The sequence below is a fragment of the Somniosus microcephalus genome, chromosome 1 (genome assembly GCF_052327205.1).
Source record: "Somniosus microcephalus isolate GS21.2 chromosome 1, FLI_Smic_1.0, whole genome shotgun sequence".
Classification (NCBI taxonomy): domain Eukaryota; kingdom Metazoa; phylum Chordata; class Chondrichthyes; order Squaliformes; family Somniosidae; genus Somniosus; species Somniosus microcephalus.
The window spans coordinates 404,435,747-404,458,978 of NC_140987.1; the positions used below are offsets into that span (position 1 = coordinate 404,435,747).

The following is a 23,232-nucleotide window of genomic DNA, read 5'->3' on the forward strand; positions in this document are numbered from 1 at the left end:
CTCTTGTTTTCTTTTTCTTTTTGCTTCTTGTGTTCATGCTTTCTTGTGATAGGAGGTGGAATGGGGTCCTGCTGCCATGTGGAAGGTCTGCAGGAGATGAGTGTGGACTACTGGAGCCTTCAGAACCTCAGCCATCAGGCACGGACAATTATATTAAATAAATAAGATTAACTTTGCCAATTTCAGGGTGCTTGGACCAAGAGGATAACTAGAGCTTGCAGAGTTTGTCACTGCAGGAGGATTGGAGTTAAACTAGGAAGTAAGCTGCTGTGGACGAAACAGCAAGAAAACCAAAATCTTGCCCAACTATCGGAGGGGTGGGTGGTGGAGTGGTCCAATGAACTGTTTAATCAAAGAAAAACATCTAGGATGGCGGTGGATAATAAAAAGCCCCTCACGCACTGCCACGTGGATGATGCCATGACTGCCTTCCTGGTTTTGGTCCTAAATTTGCCAATGTAATTTATAATACTTCAAAATGAAGTTTTGGGAAGGGTAGGGAAGGCAAAAATCCAGCATCGCTTGAGACCATTGCATGCTGTGTTTTAGATATGGGGTGGGGGGGGGGGGGGAATTGCAGGGTTATCCAAAGCTAAGATGGGAAAATCAATATCATAAAATTGATTGCGGTGCACATTTTTAGTCCAATCATAATACATGGTTAGGGCCACAAGTTTGAGGTGGTAGGAGTAAAGTTGGTGCTTGCAAAGAACTCCTGAGTTTAACTATACTCTCTTTGCAGAAAATGAACCTGCTCCAGTATACAACCAGTAAGCTGGCTGATAGCAGCCTAATGGGCGCACCAAACGAACATTCAGGTTCTCCCTTTGAGTATGTTCCTCCCAAGGTAAGGATGCCTTCGATCTCTCTTTATGCAATGAGCTATTGATGAATAAAAAATGTGGGGAGTTGATGCAACTGTGGAAAAACTGCCCAGGTATGTCCTGTCCACAAAAGCAGGACAAATCCAACCCGACCAATTACCGCCCTGTCGGTCTACTCTCAATCATCAGCAAAGTGATGGAAGGTGTAATCGACAGTGCTATCAAGCGGCACTTACTCACCAATAACCTGCTCACCGATGCCCAGTCTGGGTTCCGCCAAGCCCACTTGGCTCCTGACCTCATTACAGCCTTGGTCCAAACATGGACAAAGGAGTTGAATTCCAGAGGTGAGGCGAGAGTGACTTTTCTTGACATCAAGGCAGCATTTGACCGAGTGGCATCAAGGAACCCTAGTAAAACTGAAGTCCAATGGGAATCGGGGGCGGCAGGGGGGGAAACACTCCCCTGGCTGGAGTCATACCTAGCACAAAGGAAGATGGTTGTGGTGGTTGAAGGTCAATCATCACAGCCCCAGGACATCGCTGCAGGAGTTCTCAAGGCAGTGTCCTAGGCCCAACCATCTTCAGCTGCTTCATCAATGCCCTTCCCTCCAACATAAGGTCCGGAATGGAGATGTTCGCTGATGACTGTACAGTGTTCAGCGCCATTCATAACTCCACAGATAATGAAGTAGTCCATGCCCACATGCAACAAGACCTGGACGATGTTCAGGCTTAGGCTGATAAGTGGCAGGTAACATTCATGCCACAGAAGTGCCAGGCAATGACCATCTCCAACAAGTGAGTCTAACCACCTCCCCTTGACTTTCAATGGCATTACCATCGCCGAATCCCCCACCATCAACATCCTGGGGGGTCACCATTAACCGGAAACTTAACTGGACCAGCCACATAAATACTGTGGCAACAAGAGCAGGTCAGAGGCTAGGTATTCTGCGGCAAGTATCTCCCCTCTTGACTCCCCAATGCCTTTCCACCATCTACAAGGCACAAATAAGGAGTGTGATGGAATACTCTCCACTTGCCTGGATGAGTGCAGCTCCAACAACACTCAAGAAGCTCGACGCCATCGAGGACAAAGCAGCCCGCTTGATTGGCACCCTATCCACCACCTTTAAACATTCACTCCCTCCGCCACCGGCGTACCATGGCTGCAGTGTGTACCATCTACAAGAGGCACTGCAGCAACTTGCCATGGCTTCTTCAGCAGCACCTCCCAAACCCGCGACCTCTTCCACCTAGAAGGACAAGGGCAGCAGGCGCATGGGAACAACACCACCTGCAAGTTCCCCTCCAAGTCGCACACCATCCTGACTTAGAAATATATCGCCGATCCTTGACCGTTGCTGGGTCAAAATCCTGGAACTCCCTCCCTAACAGCACTGTGGGAGTACCATCACCACACGGACTGCAGCGGTTCAAGAAGGCGGTTCACCACCACCTTCTCGAGGGTAACTAGGGATGGGCAATAAATGCTGGCATTGCCAGCGACGCCCTGATCCCATAAACTAATATAAAAAAAAAACTACAGGAAATTAGGTGAAATTGGTAGATCGAAGTATGAAATTCCTGATCTCAATCAAGTGGTCATTTTACAGGGAGGCCAGGCATTCAACTGCCTTCCCAACTCTTATCCAAAAGCATGCCATGGGGGGGAGGGGCGGAGGAGTACATTGAGCAACTCTGCTTGGTTGCAGTTGTGCATCTGTTATTTGCTGATGTCTGGTTACAGAGCAACAGTGTAAGAACATAAATAGGAGCAGAAGTAGGCCAAAAATCTATATCTCCATTTTAAATATACTCAAGACTGAGCATCCACAGCCCTCGGTGTAGAGAATGCCAAAGATTCACAACCCTCTGAGTGAAGAAGTTTCTCTTCATTGCTGTCCTAAATGGCCAACCCCTTATCCTGAGACTATGGCCCTTCGTTTTAGACTCTCCAGCCAGGGGAAACAACCTCTCTGCATCTATCCTGTAAGAATTTTTACATGTCAATGAGATCATCTCTCATTCTTCTAAACTCCAGAGAATATAGGCCCATTCTGTTCAATCTCTTCTCATAGGACTATCCTCTCATCCCAGAATCAATCTAGTGAACCTTTTAGGCCTCCTCTAAGATGAGATATCCATCCTTTGGTAAGGAAACCAAAACTGTACACAGTACTCCCAGGTGTGGTCTCACCAAAGCCCAGTATAATTAAAACAAGACGTCTTTACTCTTAAACTCCAACCCCCTTGCAGTAAAAGCTAACATACCATTTGCCTCCCTAATTGCTTGCTGTACCTGCATGTTAACTTTCTATGATTCGTGTGCAAGCATTGTCCTTGGTTTGATGGGAGCAGAGCTTTGCCTTGCTTTATTGTAAAATGTCTCCTGTATCTCTGAAATCTACACATTTTAAAATGGACTTCAACTATTCAATATTGTTGGGGGAAGCTTCTTGTAACCCTTCCAAGTGCAGTCATGTTCTGAAGCCCCAGTAGCTTTTGAACTCTTATTAAATCACATTACTGATCCTTTAACAGCAATGAATATCTCGTTTATAGTTTCCAATCTAGTGCGAATTGTTTTCATTGGTTATCATTATCAAAGTATGTGGGCTTAGTTATTAGCGATCATAAATAGAACTAAGTCGTCATTAAATGATTTTTGCTACAGAGGGGTCTGGTTGGTTTTATTAAAGCATTGGTAATATCTGGGAAAGTAGATGGGCGTCAGTTACTTTTAAGATGGAACACAAGCATCTCCCACCGTGATATCTTTGATCCAGCTTAATTGATGGGTTTTCTATCTAGCAGCTTTTTAGGGAAATTAGCCATAACTTTAGTTTGTTATATCTAACGGCAATGTCTGGGCTCTGTCTTTAAAGTGCAATTATTCGCCGCACCCATATATAAAGCTAATACCAGGAAGTCTTGAATGTTGTTGGGGCTGGAAAACAATTAATGTAGTCTGCTTTGAAAGATATTTTTAAACTCTCATGGACTGGCTTTAATATTTTTTTAATAAGCATTTGTATTGATTATTTTGCTGTATTCATTTGCTTCTGTGTAATCCTAATCCTTGTAAGTAAATGTAAGTGTAGCTTTAACTTGTATGGTGTGGTCATTCCACAGTTGGAAAGATCATAAGTGCATTGTGAACAATCTCCAGTGCATTTCTTTGGTTTAAAGGATAATTAGCAAACTACTCCTGCACATAAATGGTTGTAAGTTTTAGTTCATAGAGTACTCATGTCTGCGAACATGAGTGAAGAGCAATTCATGTTATAATTCTTCTCTAGGCGAGACTAGGATTATATTCTAAAATGGTGGCATGAACATGTTCTGCCACTGCTTTAAAGAACACTGGATGGCTGTTTCCAGGTGAGCCACTGATGGAGCTGTTTACTGCTTTGTTGCTCTATTAATGAATGCCTTTATTTTTGTAGCCAAAGAACAGGAGGAAGACCACTGCAAAGCCACACATGATGACACCGCGTGTGAGTCTGGAAGACCTATTATCTGACTCTGATTCTGACGCTGATTCTCTGGATGATGATGATTGGGTCCCCACTAAAATGAAAGAAAATAAGAAAGCAAATTCAGGGGTATGTCTTGTGCATTTAAATCTTATTCATTTCCAGTGTGCTGTTCACACGTCTGGGAATCTTGGTCCCATGGTCCAGCGAAAGCAATGCTCCCATAGTGTCCGTAAGCAGTGTCCTCTCTCAAAACAATGGGAGAGATTATCACCGATTCTGCCAGATAGGAAATAGGATGCTAGTGCCTCAAATCATAAGAAGCTTATCTGGCCAACTCCATCCTAGAAGGGACATATCATTAGGCTTCCAAAGTGCCTGATTGCTTCAGGTGGTTTTTAATACCAGATTGGGGTCCTATGCTGTGTGTGACCCCAGCTGCCATTTTGGCAGACAGCTGGATGGAGCATGCACAGAGCACACTCTGTCCAGTTTTACCTGGCAATGTAGTGAAAAGGGCCAAAAACAGTAAGCTTAAAATGATTTTTATAGGATCCGTAGTAGGAAGAGTGCTTCTCCAGGCTCCACAAGAATAACATGGGCTGCTGCTCGGCACCCCACCTGCGGGACCTACTGTGCTCCTGGCTGCTAATTGCGCCGGGCCAAAGATGGCAAGCTGCAGCAGGGTGCCTATTTGGGGCCCGCAAACCACTGGTGGCATGGTAAGGAGACCCAGGCTGCCAGATAGTTAAAGCCTACCCTGATGTGTGTGACTTCAACGGAAATAAAAAAATAAATCAGGAGGGATGTAAAATGGACTGCTGACTTGTTGCTCATTTTGCAAGATCTACCCCACTCTATGCAGAAAAGTTATGAGCCTTTTGGGTGAATTTCTGTTACCTTGTTTTTTTCCCTACAGTGTTCCTGCAAGGGTCGCTGTGCCAACAAACAGTGCAGATGCAGGAAGAATACGTTAGATTGTGGAACCCACTGCAAATGCATTGCCAATCAGTGTCGCAATCGGATCAGTATGGTGAGACCTCCATGTTGCTGTTTCATTTCTCTCTCTGATGTCCAGTTTTGGGTTCCTTACCATTCATGTTCAAAGAACTTCAAACTTAGTTTAATTTCTTCCACAGTCACCTTGATTTTTGTGTCCCTTTTTGTTGTGGTGAATGTGTCTCTGCTGACTTCATACCTATTGCGCATTGTCCAACTTCACTACAGTAAAGCGATACTAATAGGGATGATACTCGCACACTCCTTAGACACAAGTTGGAGAGCCCCAAACGTGTGAAATTTCCAACCCCGTGAGGGACCTACTCTTCTAGGTTTCATTACTGTGGCTGCTCATAGAAACATAGAAGATTTATAGAAGAATCATATAAATTTACTGGTCCATGTCTGTGCTGGCCAAAAAAGAGCTATCCCACTTTCCAGCTCTTGGTCTATAGCCCTGTAGGTTACAGCACTTCCAAGTGCATATCCAAGTACTTTTTAAATACAATGAGGGTTTCTGCCTCTACCACCCTTTTCAGGCAGTGTTCCAGACCCCACCCCCCAACCACCCTCTGGATGAAAAAAGTTCTCCCCTAACCCTTCTACCAATTACTTTAAATCTATACCCCCTGGTAATTGACCCCTCTGCTAAGGGAAATAGGCCCCTCATAATTTTATGCACCTCAAACAAGTCTCCCCTCAGCCTCCTCTGTTCCAAAGAAAACAACCCCAGCCTATTCAATCTTTCCTCATAGTTAAAATTCTCCAGTCCTGGCAACATCCTTGTAAATCTCCTCTGTGCCCTCTCTAGTGAAATCACATTTTTTCTGTAATGTGGTGACAAGAACTGTATGCAGTACTCTAGCTGTTGCCTAACTAGTGTTTTATACAGGTCTAGCATAACCTCCCTGCTCTTACTTTCCTTTATTAGATGAGGCATAGAATATATCCTGTATGCTGCCTTAAACACCTTATCTACCTGCTACCTTTATGGATCTGTGAACATGCACTCCAAGGCCCCTCTGTTCCTCTACATTTCTCAGTATCCTACCATTTATTGTGTATTCCCTTTCCTTGTTAGCCCTCTCCAGATGCATTACCTCGCACCTCTCCAGATTGAATTTCATTTGCCACTTCTCTGCCCACCTAACCAGTCCATTGATATCTTTCTGCAGTCTACAGCTTTCTTCATCACTATCAACCATACTGCCAATTTTTGCATCATCTGCAAACTTCTTGATCCTGGCCCCTACATTGAAGTCTAAATCATTGATATATACCACAAAAAGCAAGGGACCCAGTACTGAGCCCTGTGGAACCCCACTGGAAACAGCCCTTATAGTCAAAAACACCTGTCGACCATTACCCTTTGCTGCTGCTGAGCTGATTTTTGGATCCAACTTGCCACTTTCCCTTGGATCCCATGGGCTTTTACTTTTCTGACCAGTCTGCCACGTGGAACCTTGTCAAAGGCCTTGCTAAAATCCATGTCGACTACGTCACACATGATGACTTATCACATCAGATGCATTCACATGTAATATGACACATGAAGTACATTTCTAACTTTTCAAACAAACTTCCCAAACAATTGTAAAAGTGCTTCTGTAATACAGTAAATATTAGAGTAACAAAGATTTTCACACCATAAAGTGTCATCTCAATGGAATATAGAAAATCACAGCAGTACCACTCAGCAGAAAATAAGTGCATTGCCATTCTCTCGACCACAGCACGAACACAACATTCCCATCAATTTGTTGTTGCAGCAGCTGCTTGCCTTTCTGCAACCAAATTATGAAAGGTTCTAATCCTGTTGAACTTGCGTTCATACCCAGTCTTCAGGTAACTCCCTTTTAGCAGCAAAGAAATGAGTTGCTATAGTCTGTAGACCTATGGTCTGTATTTGTTAATGTGGTCTTTGCTCAAACTTTTGTAGTGAAAGCATGACCTTGTTAAATCCAATGAGATTGCTGCAAGTAGTAAATTATTAGCCCCATGGGTACACGCCTGTGGTGACAGAATATAGAAAGTATAACTTCTGGATCACGAGGGTCAAAGTTTACAGGACCATAACTCAATTGTTATTCAGAGTTAAGTCCCAATGAGCAGGAGCAACTTTAATTTGCAAACTGTCTTAGTGCTTTAAGGCCTCTTGTCTCGTTTGCCTCTTGCTCTGCTTTCTAACTAAGCCTCCTATAAATCTCTTTCCCCACACGTTTTTAGCCTTTAGATGATGAAAATGGATCAGACGGATCTTTTAAACTGGATGATCCCACAGAATCTGAGTCTTGTTTCTTTGAGCCTCTCAGTGTCAGTTCTGCTGACAAGGTAAGGATATTTCTTCATTCACTAGAATGGTAGAAGATTGCAGTCAGATAGAAAAGAACATAACTGCCCTTCAAGCATTAAATTTCGTTGTGTTTAAGTGCCTTTTATAACCAACGTGCTTTTGAGTTGGGAATAACCAGGTTGATGCAGGGTAAATTATGTATTTATAACTAATACTGAATATTTGAAATCTAAGTGCATAGAACATAGGTTTCTGTGCAATTTTAGTGAGTAGTGTTAATACCAAATACCATTGTGATCAAAAGGTACCTCTAACAGCATTTAGTGTCAACTTGGCTCTTTTGGTACCACCCTTGAATCCAAATGTTGTGTGTTCAAGGACCATGCTACACTGACAATCCAATGTAATGCTGAGGTAATGTTGCACTGTCTGAAGTGCCATCCTCCAGGTGAGATGTTCAACAAAGACCCCATCTGCCTGGTCTGAGAATTTTTTAGATGGATATTACTTGGAGCAGCAGGGGGTTCCCTTGATGTTCTGGCTAATATTCCTCTCTTAACCAGCATTAGCATCAGAAAGGGACTAACTGCTCATTCATAATCTTGCATATGTACAAAATTGTTGCTACATTTGCCTACATATAGAAACATAGAAGATAGGAGCAGGAGTAGGCCATTAGGCCCTTCGAGCCTGCTCCGCCATTCAACGCGATCATGGCTGATCATCATCCAAACCCTAGCACCCGGTCCCTACACAGACAGCCATCCCACCCAAGCCCTATCCCCGTAACCCCACATATTTAATCCCCCCTAACACTAAGGGCCAATTTTTATCATGGCCAATCAACCTAACCCGCACATCTTTGGACTGTGGGAGGAAACCGGAGCACCCGGAGGAAACCCACGCAAACACGGGGAGAATGTGCAAACTCCACACAGTCACCTGAGGCCGGATTTGAACCCGGGTCCCTGGCGCTGTGAGGCAACAGTGCTAACCACTACGCCACCGTGCTGCACTTCAAAGTAATTTATAGTGCCAAGTTTACAGCATAACATGGTTTGCAAATCTTTTTTCAATGGTGGTGGTTGTCAAGAAGTGGAAAATGTTATGTTTTATGTAAAGTAAAAGCTGTGCTAGGAATGGGACTCTAGCTAGATTTTCCACCTATTTGTAGTTGACTGGTAGAAAATCTGCCTCTAACTGATTTTTAAAAAAATGCAAATACTGAAACTTTGTAATAAAAACAAAATGTTGGGTAGAGGAAATTCAAGAATTTACTAATCATACTTCCTTTTGGTTCTTCAGATTGTGACTGACATCACTGACCTCGGACAAACCAAGCTGAAGCTGATTCGCAAACCACTGTTGGAGAGTGAAGATTTGAACAGCACATACATCAAAAAGAAAAAGAGACCCCTGTCTAGCTGCGCCACCAGCTTCTTTACCGGATATACTTCAATCTCTGAAGACATGGCATGAGTGAGCGTGTAAATACTCTTTTTCTGTAAATACTTCTGTGTTCTTAAAAGGCAACTTTGCTTTTTTTTTTATTTGTGACTCAATCATTCCAAGGAAGCAGATTGCTGTACAGTGACTTCTTCAACTTCCCTCATGGTATTTTGTGGGAAATACACAATAATTATGTCTTTCTATCCCTATTTTCTTCCACTTTTTTTCCCCCCCTCCTCCATCTTAGTTGTGTGTGTATTCAATAAAGTGTGCCTCAAAATGAAGCTGCATTTCATGTAGAAAAACCACAGAATTGTGATTTGTTCCTGTAATTGTGAAGTTCTTAACCAGGGTATGTTGAACAATTGTTTGGAGGGTATACTCTGGCTAGTAACCAGTTGCTATGCTGGGGAGGGAGAAGAGTTTCACTTCCAAGTTATTTGGACATGACATTTCTGTTTTATCCACTTTGGAAAAGATTGTTAGCATTTGATTTTTGTCCTCCACTGTAGCACTTGAAATATTGAGTGCCTTGGTCCAATTTGGTTCATTGTCATATGTACTTCCTTTACTGCAACCCTGTCTCTCTCTAGACTCTCCCCCTAAATAAATTAACAGTGTGCTTCCATATAAGAAACCATGCAAATGTAAAAGTTTGCAGTCTAGGCAAATTCTAATGTAATTGATGTGTCCTACCCAAATGTGATGTGATATTAATTGTCTTGACTAAAATAGAAAATGGTAGAAATGCACTGAGGGTTATTAGCATCTGACAGGACAAATTAACCTTTTGAATGGAGACTTGCTGTGTATTTCCAGAATTTACTGTTTTATGTTAAGATATGGCTATCTCAAATTATTATTCTGTCTGATTTATTCCAGATGTAATATTAGGAATATTAAGCCAGAAAAATTGAAATATTTGTAGTCACGGAAAATGTTTTAAATCGACACAATGATGTCATACTTGTCTTTTTCTTTTCATAATTGTTAGTCAGGAATTGACTTCACAATCACTTTAAATGTATAGCTTGTGATTGTTGTGAAACCAAGTTAGTGAAGATATTGAGCCTGCAAAAGAAAGAAAGGCAAGCACTGCTAGAAAATATTTCGAGTTGGAGTGTGTGTGGCTGCTAGAAGGAGCTGGAATACTTCTTTAACTTCAATTGTGATTGTGTCCTACCTGTAGATACGTAGTAAAGTTTGCCATGTGCAGGCACACAATTACTTGGGGTTTAAACTTAAAATGATTTCCACAAATATGGCTGAATCTTCAAAACGGAAAGGAGGAAAGTAGTCGGTTTCCAGCTCTCCGCTTTTCTCAATTGTATTAAATTGCTGTAGTTTTATAATTGAATAAAGAAGTGATTTCAGAAGAGTTCTTGCTGCTGGCTTCATATTTGCACAAATAAGTGCATTTTTTATACAAGTCAATACCTTTGGTATTTCGAGCATTTTAAAGCAAAACCTCAGCATTTATTTGTGGTGCTTTTTTTTAAATATTGCACTCTTTCAAAGGGAAATTGTCATGATTCATGGATTGTCTAGTGACTCTTCCATCCAGTGCAGACTTGCAGCCTTAGCAATGATGTGGGATTCCTTCCAATTTGTCTGGCTGCAATGAAAGGAGGATTGTGTGTATAGGGTTCACTACTGTATCCTGGAGGTTTATTTTGTCCTTCTGCAGCCATAAGCCTAAGTCAAGAGATCTGCCCTGTGTACGTTGAAAGAAGCCAGGATTCCTTGCATTCTATGGTTTGATAAAAGCTTCCAGCTGAGGTCCATGCAGTTTTCCATCTAAGATTCTCTCTTTTCCATCTCGCTTTGTAAGTGGACAGAATAATGACAGCTGGAATTTAATGCAGATAAATGTAAAGTGCTACACATAGGAAGAAAATGGACAATGTGTACTTCATGGTGTTGAAATAGCTACAGGAGAAGCTGAAAGAGACCTTGGTGTCTTGGACTCGACATCTAGCATGTCCAACCAATGCAGAGCAGCAATCGAAGCCAATAGGATGTTGAACTACAGTAGTCAAAACAGTAGAATATAAGTCAGAAGAGGTAATCAAACTTTATAGTGCTCTTCAATGTTCCTTTTTAAGCTTTGTGGCAAAATACAAATTTTCACTGTAAAAACTGCATGTGCTATATTTTGAATGACCTGTGTAGCCCCTGTGCAGGGCCCAAAAAAATTACAGGGAACATTGGTGCTCTCCTATTTAGTTAATGGGGTTAACTGATGGAATGAATAATGGAGGTTCAGCTCTCCTGGTAATTCACCATTAACTGGCTTGCTGAGTATAATTTGACAATTAAGATCAATGTCCAAGATTAATATAAATTGAGATTAATTTATGATTGGATGCATTAGACAGCCAGTCTATTGAATAGCTTAATGTATGCTTGTAGTTAGCAATGTAGAACCCCCTCATGAGTTGGTGCAGTGGAGCTGGTTGCCTTGCCTTTGCTGGGATGGTGTTCTTAGCCTGCTGAGATGTCAGTAGAGGTGATGTGTTCCATTTGGACCCTCAACTGCTGGCTAAATTCAACTTGTGTCCTCAAGTTTGTACCCATGACCATCTTGGCCAGTTATAAAACCTGGATTGGTACAGCTCCAATATACTGGGGTTTTTTTAGATCACTGAAGTGCTGTTATTTAACAGGCAGTAGTCCCTGATGGTTAAGGCACTGAGCAGTTGGGACTTTATGCTATCCCACATGCATGGGTCATCTTACTTGACTTAGACAAGATGACATCACTATCCTCCAGCATTTCCAACCTCTTGGTTGCCACAAAAGCCCTTTTAACAAACCTGATTGCTGCCTGATTCAAAAAGAGCCTTTCTTCCAATCTCTGATTTGGGCTGGTGAACAAAGATACAAAAATTGTTGCCAACTCAAATTTGTAAATGTCGCTAGATCTACCCTAAAAAGTCACTAGACTCAAAGGAAATGTCGTTGGAAATAGAAAAGTGTAAAAATTACTGACTATTCCTTCCATTCAAACTTCCTAACACTACTAATCAATAATTAGTTTAATGCTCTTCATCTTACAAATAATTACAATTAAATTACATATAAACAACTAGAAACTAGACTACACAACCTTTACCAATAAAATAAATTGGACTTATAATTCTGGCAGTGAACACCCAAGTTCATAATATTAGTAAATAGAGTTAAAAAATATTTAAATCACTTATTTAAAACACATAATTAGAATTCAGCAAAAATCCAATCGGGAACGTCTTCATCACTGACTTAACCACATGCTGTTTGTTCACGCATCAGTTGTGCTGATTTTACTTATCACACTCTTAGGCACTTCGTAGTTATAACATTTTCCATGTTGCTGCAACCCATATTTTACAGCCAAAATTGCATTCAAAGTCCTGATATTCATTCTGCTATGTAGCTTTGATTTTACAATGTTCATGTGACTGAACGCATGTTCAACATCCGCATTAGAATGAGGTAATGTGACTACTGTTCGAGCTAACTGAGAAAGACCTTCAAAAGGATTTTCACCCCTGGCATATCTCTGGCTTTGGGCAGAAATTGCAAGTTACAATGTGTCACAGGTTTCAGTCCATTCAGTTTGATGCAATTTTTTCCATTGGAAATCAATGAGTGAGCAAAGCTGCATTTTGCTCGATCAAGGATTTCTGACTTTATTGGATTCAGACATTCACCTACACTTAAAGATGGCATTGACTGCAAGACAGAAACATTGTCTGGCAAGCGTTGATGAAGCGGTTTTGAGTTCAACAACAAACTTAATACACCAACCATGAATTATTCTGTTTTCCTCATCTGAAAATTTACAGTCTGACATTTCTTTTTCAAATTCATAGCCCAAGTAAGGCTTTGGATGCAAACGATTTTCAATTACAGTATTTTAAGTTTTTTTTCCTGGAATAACGATCTTTTGAACACAAGCAACTTGGTAAGATCATACACTTCAGCTTCAAATTTCTTATTCACCATTTGAACTTCTCCAAGAATAGGCTTCAAAAATAAAAAACACGTTAATTTATCTTATCCAAAACATTGAATATAAGAGTTCTGCTGTATAGTAGCACTTTTTTTTTGTTCTAGTAATTTCAAAATGAGTCTTAAGTTCAATCCAGTGCTGCAAAATTCTCTCAATGGCAGCTTCAATTGACATCCATCGTGTTTGACTTAAATGCACTAATTTCAAGGGAGCCAAGAAATCATTTATCGAAGTGTAAAGCTCCTTGTATCTTGCTTGTTGAACAGAGGAATGAGCGAACCAGTTATAGGTTTCTTTAATAAGAAAATTATGTTTCGTGGTTGGCAGTCACTGGCAGCATGAGACACTGCAAATTGCAGGGAGCGACGCACGCATTTAATGAGAAGCAAGTGAGAAACCTCAGCCTTTAACTTTGCATAGACTCCATTATTAACACCAGTCATTACAGATGCATTATCAGTCCCAAGTGCAATAAGTCTTAGAAACAGATAGGAGCAGGAGTAGGCCATTCGGCCCCTCGAGCCTGTTCCGCCATTTAATGAGATCATGGCTGATCATCCAAATTCAGTACCCTGTCCCTACTTTCTCCCCATATCCCTTGATCCCTTTAGCCTTGAGGAAAAAAAAGTCTTTGCAAATCTAACCCATTATTTCTTTTTTTTTTAAAGCGTCACATATTGCATTTGCATTGCACTCTTGAGTTCAATCATATCTAAGAAAGTTACAACTTGCTTTTTAATATCAGAATAGTATCTAATTACTATACCCAACAACTTCATGACAAATGTCATTGCTGAAGTTTCTATTTCCTAAATCGGCTTTTAAATCTTCCATAAAATGTGGTGCCATGACATTGCAAATTATTGCACTACATTTTGATCTTTGCAGTTTAAGGTCCCTACATCCCTTGCTATCAGCAAAGCAAGCCTAACAAAGATCACTTCAATGATCATCTACTCTTCATACAGTATTCTGCTATAAAGAGTGCTACACTTCCTTCTACCTTTTTTGAATCATCACTGAGTTTTTTGAATGGGAGAACACTTTGTCGCTGAGAACTAAATGGCTCTTCTGCTTTCTTGTGTTTGGTTGTGTTGCGATGTTTTTCAATATCACTTAACTTGCTTGCCAATGTGCACTTACGATACTTGCAAAAACATTTCATCATATCTCCAGCTACATTGCAAAACCAATTCTTATATCGAGCCACTCCACATGAAAGCGCTGAGTATATTTCTTGTTCATTTTCACTAAGGGTAAAAAAATTAATTTGTAAAAGCCACAGGACCAAGTTAGAACGAACACTGGCTGAGTGAGGAGCAAGGCGTCGTGTCATTGTCCGATTTGGGACTGACATCCCAAGGGGCAGTGCTTGACACGTAAGATACACATGCAAACTTGAAACAGTCAGTGTAACTTAATGTAATACGTTTTATTCAGTATACATTTATTTTTCTTTTAATATTGATTAAAATTGCTTCTTATTTGGAATAATTACAAAAGTCGGCAAATTTGTTGCTAGATTTTGCATAAAATCACCAAATTTACGCTATGTCGCAAAACACCGAAAAAATAGCTAGATGAAATGAAAAGTCGCTAAATCTAGTGACAAAATTGCTGAATTGGCAACTCTGGTCCAAATCAACGACTTTGTAATACAAATGAGTATGAGGTGATTTTTGATTGTTGAAACAGACTAATGAATTTCTTATTCTGCAGTTTATGAAGAAACAACAGCACGGGTAGCTCATTAGCATCTTTCTTGTGTTTTTTTAAACTTGTCTGAATATACTTTGCTTTTTAAAAACTCAACATTAAATGTAGCTCTTCTTTCTAAATCTTTTCTGTGGGATAAATTCTCAAAAAATCCACAAGTGTGACATCTATTGATCTCTGCTGGATGGTATGCATATGTGGAAATCAGTTCAGGACAGATTAAACTTGGTTGTGATATTTGCCACACTCAAATAGCCTGCCAATGCTACCTGTCTGGGTTCACATGAATAACAGCCACTTAGTGAGGTTCCAGAAGTTGACCAGCACCCATAGAATAGATTCAGCACCTTCAGGAGAGGAAAGAAAAAACATAAAACTGAAGTGGACAAAGGAAAATAATTTCAACTGCAAGAAGATAATGCTCACTTGTTTGCTTCAGCAAAGCTAGAGGTTGTTATTTGATATCACCACATATAGGTAAAAAATCCCTTTAAAGTTCTCATGTCCAATGTGACCTCTCGATCATTGATCTTGTACACTGTTCCAACAAAGCTTAACGTAAGCTTCAAGAACATTATTTTCAGAGTTTAGCTACATCTTGATTTGCAATCATGTTTTAATTTCACCTGTGACCCCTGGTTTTCCATTCCTCCAATTTCCCCAGGATCCCTTAGCTATTTACTTTCTTTCATGCCTTAATGTTCCTGTGTATTTCTTGACTGAGGTTACATCATACCATTCACTCATGAATTCCCTCTAGGTTTGTTTGCTTTTTATATTTTCTCTTTCCCTGCTTTCTTTTGATTTAATATGGTTATCGTTCCAATTTTTCAGTTTTGAAGGGTCCCATGGCTAACAACCTGGGTGCCCCAGTGTGCAAAGCAGCAGCCTCTTGGTGGGTTAGTTTCTGAGCGTGGATAAATAGAGGTACCAACCCTTCAGGATTGGCCTGGAGTCTCCAGGACCCTGCTATGAGCGTGAAAAATCATAGGGGTACATTGTGGGTATTTTCATTTTCTTTGAACATGTTTGCTTATTATAAAAATATTGGAGATGAGATACAAAGGCCATTTGACTGACAGTGGAGAATCATTTAATCATGTAAGGAATTGTTTTCCAATCGGCGTAGGAAGGTGGTGCGCCAAGAGAATGGACGGGCCGGGCGATCGATGGCGGGTGTGTGGAGGCGGGAGGTCATGCGATAAAACTTCCAGGAATACATCCAACCAGAGTTAGCAACCCTGGGCTAAAACTACCATCTACAGGTCCAGGATGCATAGGATCCACAAGGAGGGAACGCTCAGAGGCCTGGGAAAGATCCATCGGGAGCCTTCAAGCAGGCTATGGGGTTTATCATCGAACATGAGGATTCAAATTGTAATTTAACTCGCATATCATTTTAGTGTTAGTATTGGTGGCACTCCCCTCTTGGGGAGGGAACTTGCAAACTATTTTAGTTCATTCCATTGGTATATTTGAAACGCCACAGACACTGACCACTCCTGTCACCCCTCCATCGCCCTGCCCTCTCCATATCGCCCCACCCCTCTTCCTATCGCTCCGCCCCTCTCCCTATCACTCTGCCCCATCTCCCATTCACCCCGCCCCCTCCCTATCACATCGCCCCACCCCTCTCCCTATCATCTCTCCCTATCGCCCCGCCCCTCACTATCGCCCCGCGCCCTCTCCCTATCGCCCCCTCCCTATCGCCTCGCCCCCTATCGCCTCGCCGTCACCCCGCCCCTATTGTTCCGCCCCTCTATTGCCTCTCCCTATCGCCCAGCCCCCTCTCCCTAGCACCCCGCCACATCACCTCGCCCCCTCTCCCTATCGTCTCTCCCTATCACTCCGCCCCTCTCTATTACCCCGCCCCTCTCCCTATCTCCCTGCCTCTCTCCCTATCTCCCTGCCCCTCTCCCTATCTCCCTGCCCCTCTTCCTATCACCTCTCCCTATCTCCCTGCCCCTTTCCCTATTGCCTCTTCCTATCACCCCATCCCCTCTTCCTATCGCCCTGCCCCCTCTCCCCCCGCCCTGTCTCCCTATCACCCCATCAGTCTCCCTATCACCCCACCAGTCTCCCTATCGCCCCGCCCCTCTCCCTATCGCCTCACCTCCTCTCCAAATCGCTCCAACCCTCCCTATCGCCCTGCCCCTCTCCCTATCACCCGCCCCCTCCCTATCGCCCTGCCCTCTCTCCCTATTGCCCCGCCCCCTCTCCCTATTGCCCCGCCCCTTTCCCTATCGCCCACCCTCTCTCCCTATCGCCCACCCTCTCTCCCTATCGCCCCGCCTCCTCCTCCCCATCCTATCGCCCTGCCACTCTCCCTATCGCCCATCCCCCTATCTCGCCGCCCATCCCCCTATCTCGCCGACTCGTTCCCTATCTCCCCACCCCTCTCCCTATCGCCCCACCCCGTCTTCCTATCGCCGTGCCCCTCTCCCTATCGTCCTACCCCTCTCCCTATCGCCCCGCCCCTCTCCCTATCACCCCGCCCCTCTCCCTATCGCCCGCCCGCTCTCCCTATCGCCTCCTTATCACCCCGCGCCTCTCCCTATCGCCCAGCCCCCTCTCCTTATTGCCCTACCCGTCTCCCTATCACCCCACCCGCTCTCCCTACCGCCCTGCCCCTCTCCATATCACCCCACCCACTCTCCCTATTGCCCCGCCCACTCCCTATCGCCACTCCTGATCGCCCCGCCTCCTCTCCCTATCGCCCCGCCTCTCCCTATTGCCTCTCCCTATCACCCCATCGCACTGCCCCTTCTCGCTAACGCCTCTCCCTATCGCCCCGCCCCTCTACCTATCGCCGTCGCCCTGCCCCCTCCCTCCTTACCCCGCCCCCTCTCCCTATCGCCTCTCCTTATCACCCCGCGCCTCTCCCTATCGCCCCGCCTCCTCCTTCCCATCCTATCGCCCCGCCCCTCTCCCTATCGCCTCTCCTTATCACCCCGCTCCTCTCCCTATCGCTCAGCCCCCGTCGCTATCACCCCGCCGGCTTCAAATCATTATCACGTGATCATCGACTGCTCCTATTGGTTCCCCGCTGCGGCTGACGTCAGGTGCGGATGAGGTTGCGGTGGATTCACGTTCCGCTCGGGGCCTGGTTGCTTCTGCTGGAGTTGCTCGGGGTAGGCGTCGCTGTTCCCCACCTCGGAGTTTAAATCAGAGGTCGAGGTAACGATGGAAATACAGTCGGACGCTGGGCCAGTTCATTGTGGTAAAGGTGTATTTAGCTCCCTGCAGTTCGATCTTCTTCAAGGGGTTGTGGTGAGGGATGTGGGTCCGAAGTGCAGACCGGTCTTCTCTCTTCCAGAGGTCCGAAACGCTGTGCTTCGGCAAGCTTCCTTTTTGATTACCTGCAGTTTTTGTCTTGTTAGCCTATAAATGGGCCTATCGCACGGGATTAATGCTACAGGAGGAACTGTGTGCGTGTCGCTTGCTCTGCCGATAGGGCTCAGGGTGGTTACCCACCCGAGTTTGACTTGGACGCTACTTTTTCTACCTCCAGTTTATTGCTAGACAGCCCACTCAAAAGCTGGAATGTCGAGTCCGAAGTAAAATGGAGGATTCTTTGCTGGCTCTTCTGCTTTAAGAGCAGATGTGTGACGTTAAAGGGCCAGCCTGCCCTGAGAATTGGTTGAGGATAATAAATGGAAGCGAGCACAGTCATGGGATGAGCTACATCGAATGAGTACTAGTTATTGCTGTTAAGTTATTGAAGCAAGGAAAGGGGTATTTACTCCCATTGCCAGTATGTCTGTTGAAAATTGATGGTGAACTCTTATGGTTCTTGCCTTTCCCAAAATGGATAATGATTGCCATGAATAAGCAGTGCTATATGAAATTAATTTGGGACAGTACTGAGCAGAAGCTGCTGTGTTTCCAAGCAAGGGAATGGCAAATTGAACAGTACTTAGATGGGCATTGATGGTGGCTAGGAGTAGCTGTGCACCTACCCTTCTGGCTGGTGGCATCTGACTAAATAGATAAAAGGGGCAATGTACCCAGAAATGCCCCTCTAAAAAATGACATTTATAAAATGCTTCCCTCAAATTAAATATTTCATTTGCCGAAAGCTAATGGCCCAGAAATTCGGGTCGGGGGCTTCCCGCGGGTGCAAGCCCCTGACCTGCACTTACCTTGCGTGCCAGCCGTTGAGCTGTGGGCCCGCGTGGGATTCCGACCCTGGGCCTCCTCCAACTGCCGGCGTGCAGTGCTTGCGTATCCCAGGGGCGCAGTTAGTTCGATGCGTCCCCTGGGATCACGTGGGCCATGGAGAGCCGATGGTAGCAGGGAATGCTTCATTCATAAGTTTGGCAGGAAGGGCTGTCAAACCTGTAAATACTATAAGCCCCAAAACATCACTAAAACCTCAAATAATTTTTTTTTAAATCACTTTTAAAATAAATATAAATTACATGAAATAACTATTTTAAACAATTTAAATTTTTGAAAAAATGTATTACATTTTCTAACGGGGCTAAAAATAAATTTGCCTTTAAAGTTTTTAAAAATAATAAACCTGTGGAAAAAATGTTTTAATTTTAATTAATTCACCACTTGTTAAAAGCAGGCCTTGCGACTGCTTTTTACATGTCTAACTTCTGGAGACTTACCTTCCCGGAGAAACCTGGGAAAAAAACGTAAGTTCAATACGCACACGCTGCCTCTCCCGCGCACGCGTTCCACCTCTTAACCCCTTCTTTCAGGGCAACGGAAGTGCCGGTTCCCCGCACATGTGCAGCGCATGCACGAAACCGGCACTTCCATTGGGCTTACGGGTGAGTACCCCATGCGTACTCGCCCGTGGAGACCCGAATTTCTGGGCCATTATTTGAACTTTGACTTGAAATGAATCTTTAAAGTACCTATTTGGTATAGATGTGGAATTAGTGGGAAAAGTAAGCTATAACAATACAAAGAATCAAATACTATAGAAACATAGAAAAGAGTGCAGGTTTGGAGAACAATGGTAAATGCACATATGTTGCTCAGTATGATACTATGCATTTTCATGTTGCAAAAACATGATTGCATTAGTTGTACACAATGTTGTTAGCGACATTATGCACTGTTTCCTGTTCTTCTTCCACCATCCGCAGTATCTCCACAGGAAGGGAGAGGCAAATGGATAACAATCGACCTTCCTAGTTAGGATCCAGATTCAAACAACTGAGAGGCTTGTAAAGTAGAAGCCCTACATGGTTTGAAAGAAGCAACATGTATACCTTTTTTAGTAGAGGGAAATAGAGTTCAAGTGGATAACAAGAATGTGGACTAACAATAGTGGAATGATGGGCCGAATATCCGCCTTGTTTTCTGAAATTTCTAAGATTACAAGTGGGGTGTTTATTTTTTGTTTTAACCATTTTTTTTGACATTGCCTAGATTAATGGGATGGGAAGTGTATTGTCATCACTCCCTTTCTTAAAGGCAGTTGGTGAATATTATTGAAGATATCAACTTGCAAATTGGTCCATTGAATGTTTGTAGTTTGCACAATACAATGTTCTTGCTGGTGTGCAACATAGTGTCTGTTGTGGAGGATTTTAAACCAACACTCGACACAAGGTTTTAGATCGATAATCAAGTTGTCTTTGTCTCCCCACCGGTGTAATAATCTGCTCTCTTAGCCAGACTTCTCCAAATTGTTACAGCAAACACTACATTTTTATACATTACTATACATATGTCCAGCTCATCTTGCCACCTGATTGGACCTTGGCCTGCATGCATCTTCACTGATTGGTTGCCTATGCCGCGTTACATTAAAGTACCGCCTTTATTATCGGAAAAGTATATGTCCGTTATCCCACAAGCTGTTGTTGCACCTATGACCTTTGTTTATGCCAGATGGGGTCTCACCAACATTGTATTTTTGACTCATTGTCCTCCTTTCCTGCCCCCCTAGGCCTCTCTACTTCCAACCCATTGTTTTACTTTCCTGCCAGAACAGAACTTACATCCTCTAGGCCTCTTATGGTTCAACATCCGACTATTTGCAGTTGTCTCTAAGTAACACAGTATGCAGTCGTTAACCTAAGCAGTAGCGTTAGAATGATTATCTCAACTGCCAGTTCAGCAATTTAGAAAAAGCTTACTACTGCAAAGACCTATTAGATTATTGTCTTTATTACACCCTTCAGTGAAATTGCCAGCGATGTCAGTTTAACTCTTTCCTCACTGCAATCCCCCCTTTTGGCTCTTGGCCCTTGCCCAAGTTAAACCACATGTATAAGCATCGCTGTGCCTCCTGCCCCATGCGGTGATCAGGCGCTGGTTCGGGAGGCCCTGCATACCCATCATGTTTAGAGCAAACTTGTGTTTTCCAGCTCTTTCTGACTCGCTTTAGCTCTTTCTTTGGTCCGTTTCTTTTTACAAGCGGTGCATGCTGCTAATCTCCATCCTATAGCCATGACTAACTGTACTATCACTAACATATGAGAAATGATGCGGATCCATGGGTGTATGTTGACATTCATTCCCCAATCCCACAGCTTTTCATATCACGGGATTGCCTGTAGCTCTACCTCTATGTCCCTTTCTAATTCCCCAAGATTCCTTTGCAACACGAACATAGAAACATAGAAGATAGGAGCAGGAGTAGGCCATTCGGCCCTTCGAGCCTGCTCTGCCATCCAATGAGATCATGGCTGATCATCCAAATTCAGTACCCTGTCCCTGCCTTCTCCCCATATCCCTTGATCCCTTTAGCCTTAAGAAATATATCCAACTCCTTCTTGAATATATTTAATGAATTGGCCTCAACTGCCTTCTGTGGTAGAGAATTCCACAGGTTCACCACTCTCTGGGTGAAGAAATTCCTCCTCATTTCAGTCCTAAATGGCTTACCCCTTATCCTTAGACTATGACCCCTGGTTCTGGACTCCCCGGCCATCGGAAACATTCTTCCTGCATCTAGTCTGTCCAGGCCTGACAGAATTTTATAAGTTTCAATGAGATCCCCTCTCAATCTTCTAAACTAAGCCCAATCGACACAATCTCTCCTCATACGTCATTCCTGCCATCCCAGGTATCAGCCTGGTGAATCTTCGCTGCACTCCTTCCATGGCAAGAATGTCCTTCCTCAGATAAGGCGACCAAAACTGCACACAATACTCAAGGTGCGGTCTCACCAAGGCCCTGTACAACTGCAGCAAGACATCCTTGTTCCTGTACTCGAACCCTCTTGCTACGAAGGCCAACATACCATTTGCCTTCTTAACCGCCTGCTGCACCTGCATGCTTACCTTCAGCGACTGGTGCACAAGAACACCCAGGTCTCTTTGCACTTCCCCTTCTCCCAATCTATTGCCATTCAAATAATCTGCCTTCCTGTTTTTGCCACCAAAGTGGATAACCTCACATTTATCCACGTTATAATGCATTTGCCATGTTTCTGCCCAATCACCCAACCTGTCCAAATCGTACTGGAGTTTCACGACATCCTCCTCACAGCATACCCTCCCACCCAGCTTTGTGTCGTCTGCAAATTTGGGGATATTACATTCAATTCCCTCGTCCAGATCATTAATGTATATTGTGAACAGCTGGGGTCCTAGGACCAGTCCTTGCGGTACCCCACTAGTCACTGCCTGCCACTCGGAAAACTACCCGTTTATTCCAACTCTCTGCTTTCTATCCACCAACCAGTTCTCTATCCAAGTCAATACCTTGCCCCCAATCCCATGTGCCTTAATTTTGCACGCTAATCTCATATGCGGGACCTTATCGAAAGCCTTCTGAAAGTCCAAATACACCACATCCACCGGTTCTCCCTTATCTATTTTACCAGTTACATCCTCAAAAAATTCCAGTAGATTAGTCAAGCATGATTTACCTTTTGTAAATCCATGTTGACTTTGTCCGATCCTGTCGCTGCTTTCCAAGTGCTATGTAATTGTTTCACCATCTTACTTAAATCCTCTTTCATTTCTTGCAGATCCTCTTGCAGGCGGTGTATTGGGGCCCCTACCGGATCTTCCTAATTAACCAACTCGTCCTTTAGACTATCTGTCACATTTAGGTTTTATCTCCTCCCTTAAATGTACATACACCAATCTGGTGTATCCAATTGTCACAGGGATCTTTGGTGTAAAGCAGAAGTTAAGCATTGTGATTGCACATACAAGGTTACTATATTGGTACTCAGTCTCTGTGGTGGCTATACAATACTCCCCTTCGCCTCTATATCCCGAGCGGGTGTGATGGTGATCAACGTGATAATTCAAAAACTCTGTCTTATTATAGCCGCACTCATCCTCGGCCTTCTCCTACCGGATGTGGGCATATCGTAAGCGTGCCTTTCCCGTGGCATCCGTTTAGGGAGACTCCTCTCCTTGTACCATTCTTCCTGATGGCATAGGTATCAATTGGATAGTATTGGAGGTATGCCTCACCCCTCACTATGCCTATGTTTGTTACCTGGTACTGTGGGTATGGAGTCGTGTCTAGTCCCACCACTGGTATC

The 23,232-nt window shown here is 43.4% G+C and overlaps 2 protein-coding genes across 11 annotated transcripts in view; both read left to right on the top strand.

The window, feature by feature from the left end:
- Nucleotides 1–10,424, top strand: part of kif4 (kinesin family member 4) — a 79,176-nt gene extending 68,752 nt beyond the window's left edge. Inside the window, exons 26-30 of the mRNA XM_085992447.1 lie at nucleotides 743–847; nucleotides 4,276–4,434; nucleotides 5,225–5,338; nucleotides 7,531–7,635; nucleotides 8,903–10,424. Coding sequence (XP_085848573.1) covers nucleotides 743–847; nucleotides 4,276–4,434; nucleotides 5,225–5,338; nucleotides 7,531–7,635; nucleotides 8,903–9,076 — 657 coding nt within the window. The 3' untranslated portion in view covers nucleotides 9,077–10,424. The remainder of the gene's footprint in view (nucleotides 1–742; nucleotides 848–4,275; nucleotides 4,435–5,224; nucleotides 5,339–7,530; nucleotides 7,636–8,902) is intronic.
- Nucleotides 10,425–17,712: 7,288 nt separating this feature from the next.
- Nucleotides 17,713–23,232, top strand: part of pdzd11 (PDZ domain containing 11) — a 37,760-nt gene continuing 32,240 nt past the window's right edge. The window contains exon 1 of one of the 10 annotated variants that reach the window (XM_085998330.1): nucleotides 17,713–17,890. In XM_085998330.1, coding sequence (XP_085854456.1) covers nucleotides 17,828–17,890 — 63 coding nt within the window. In that variant the 5' untranslated portion in view covers nucleotides 17,713–17,827. Of the gene's footprint in view, nucleotides 17,986–18,054; nucleotides 18,078–23,232 lie in introns of those variants that run through there. The other 9 variants (XM_085998335.1, XM_085998290.1, XM_085998293.1 and 6 more) reach the window with 9 other exon arrangements.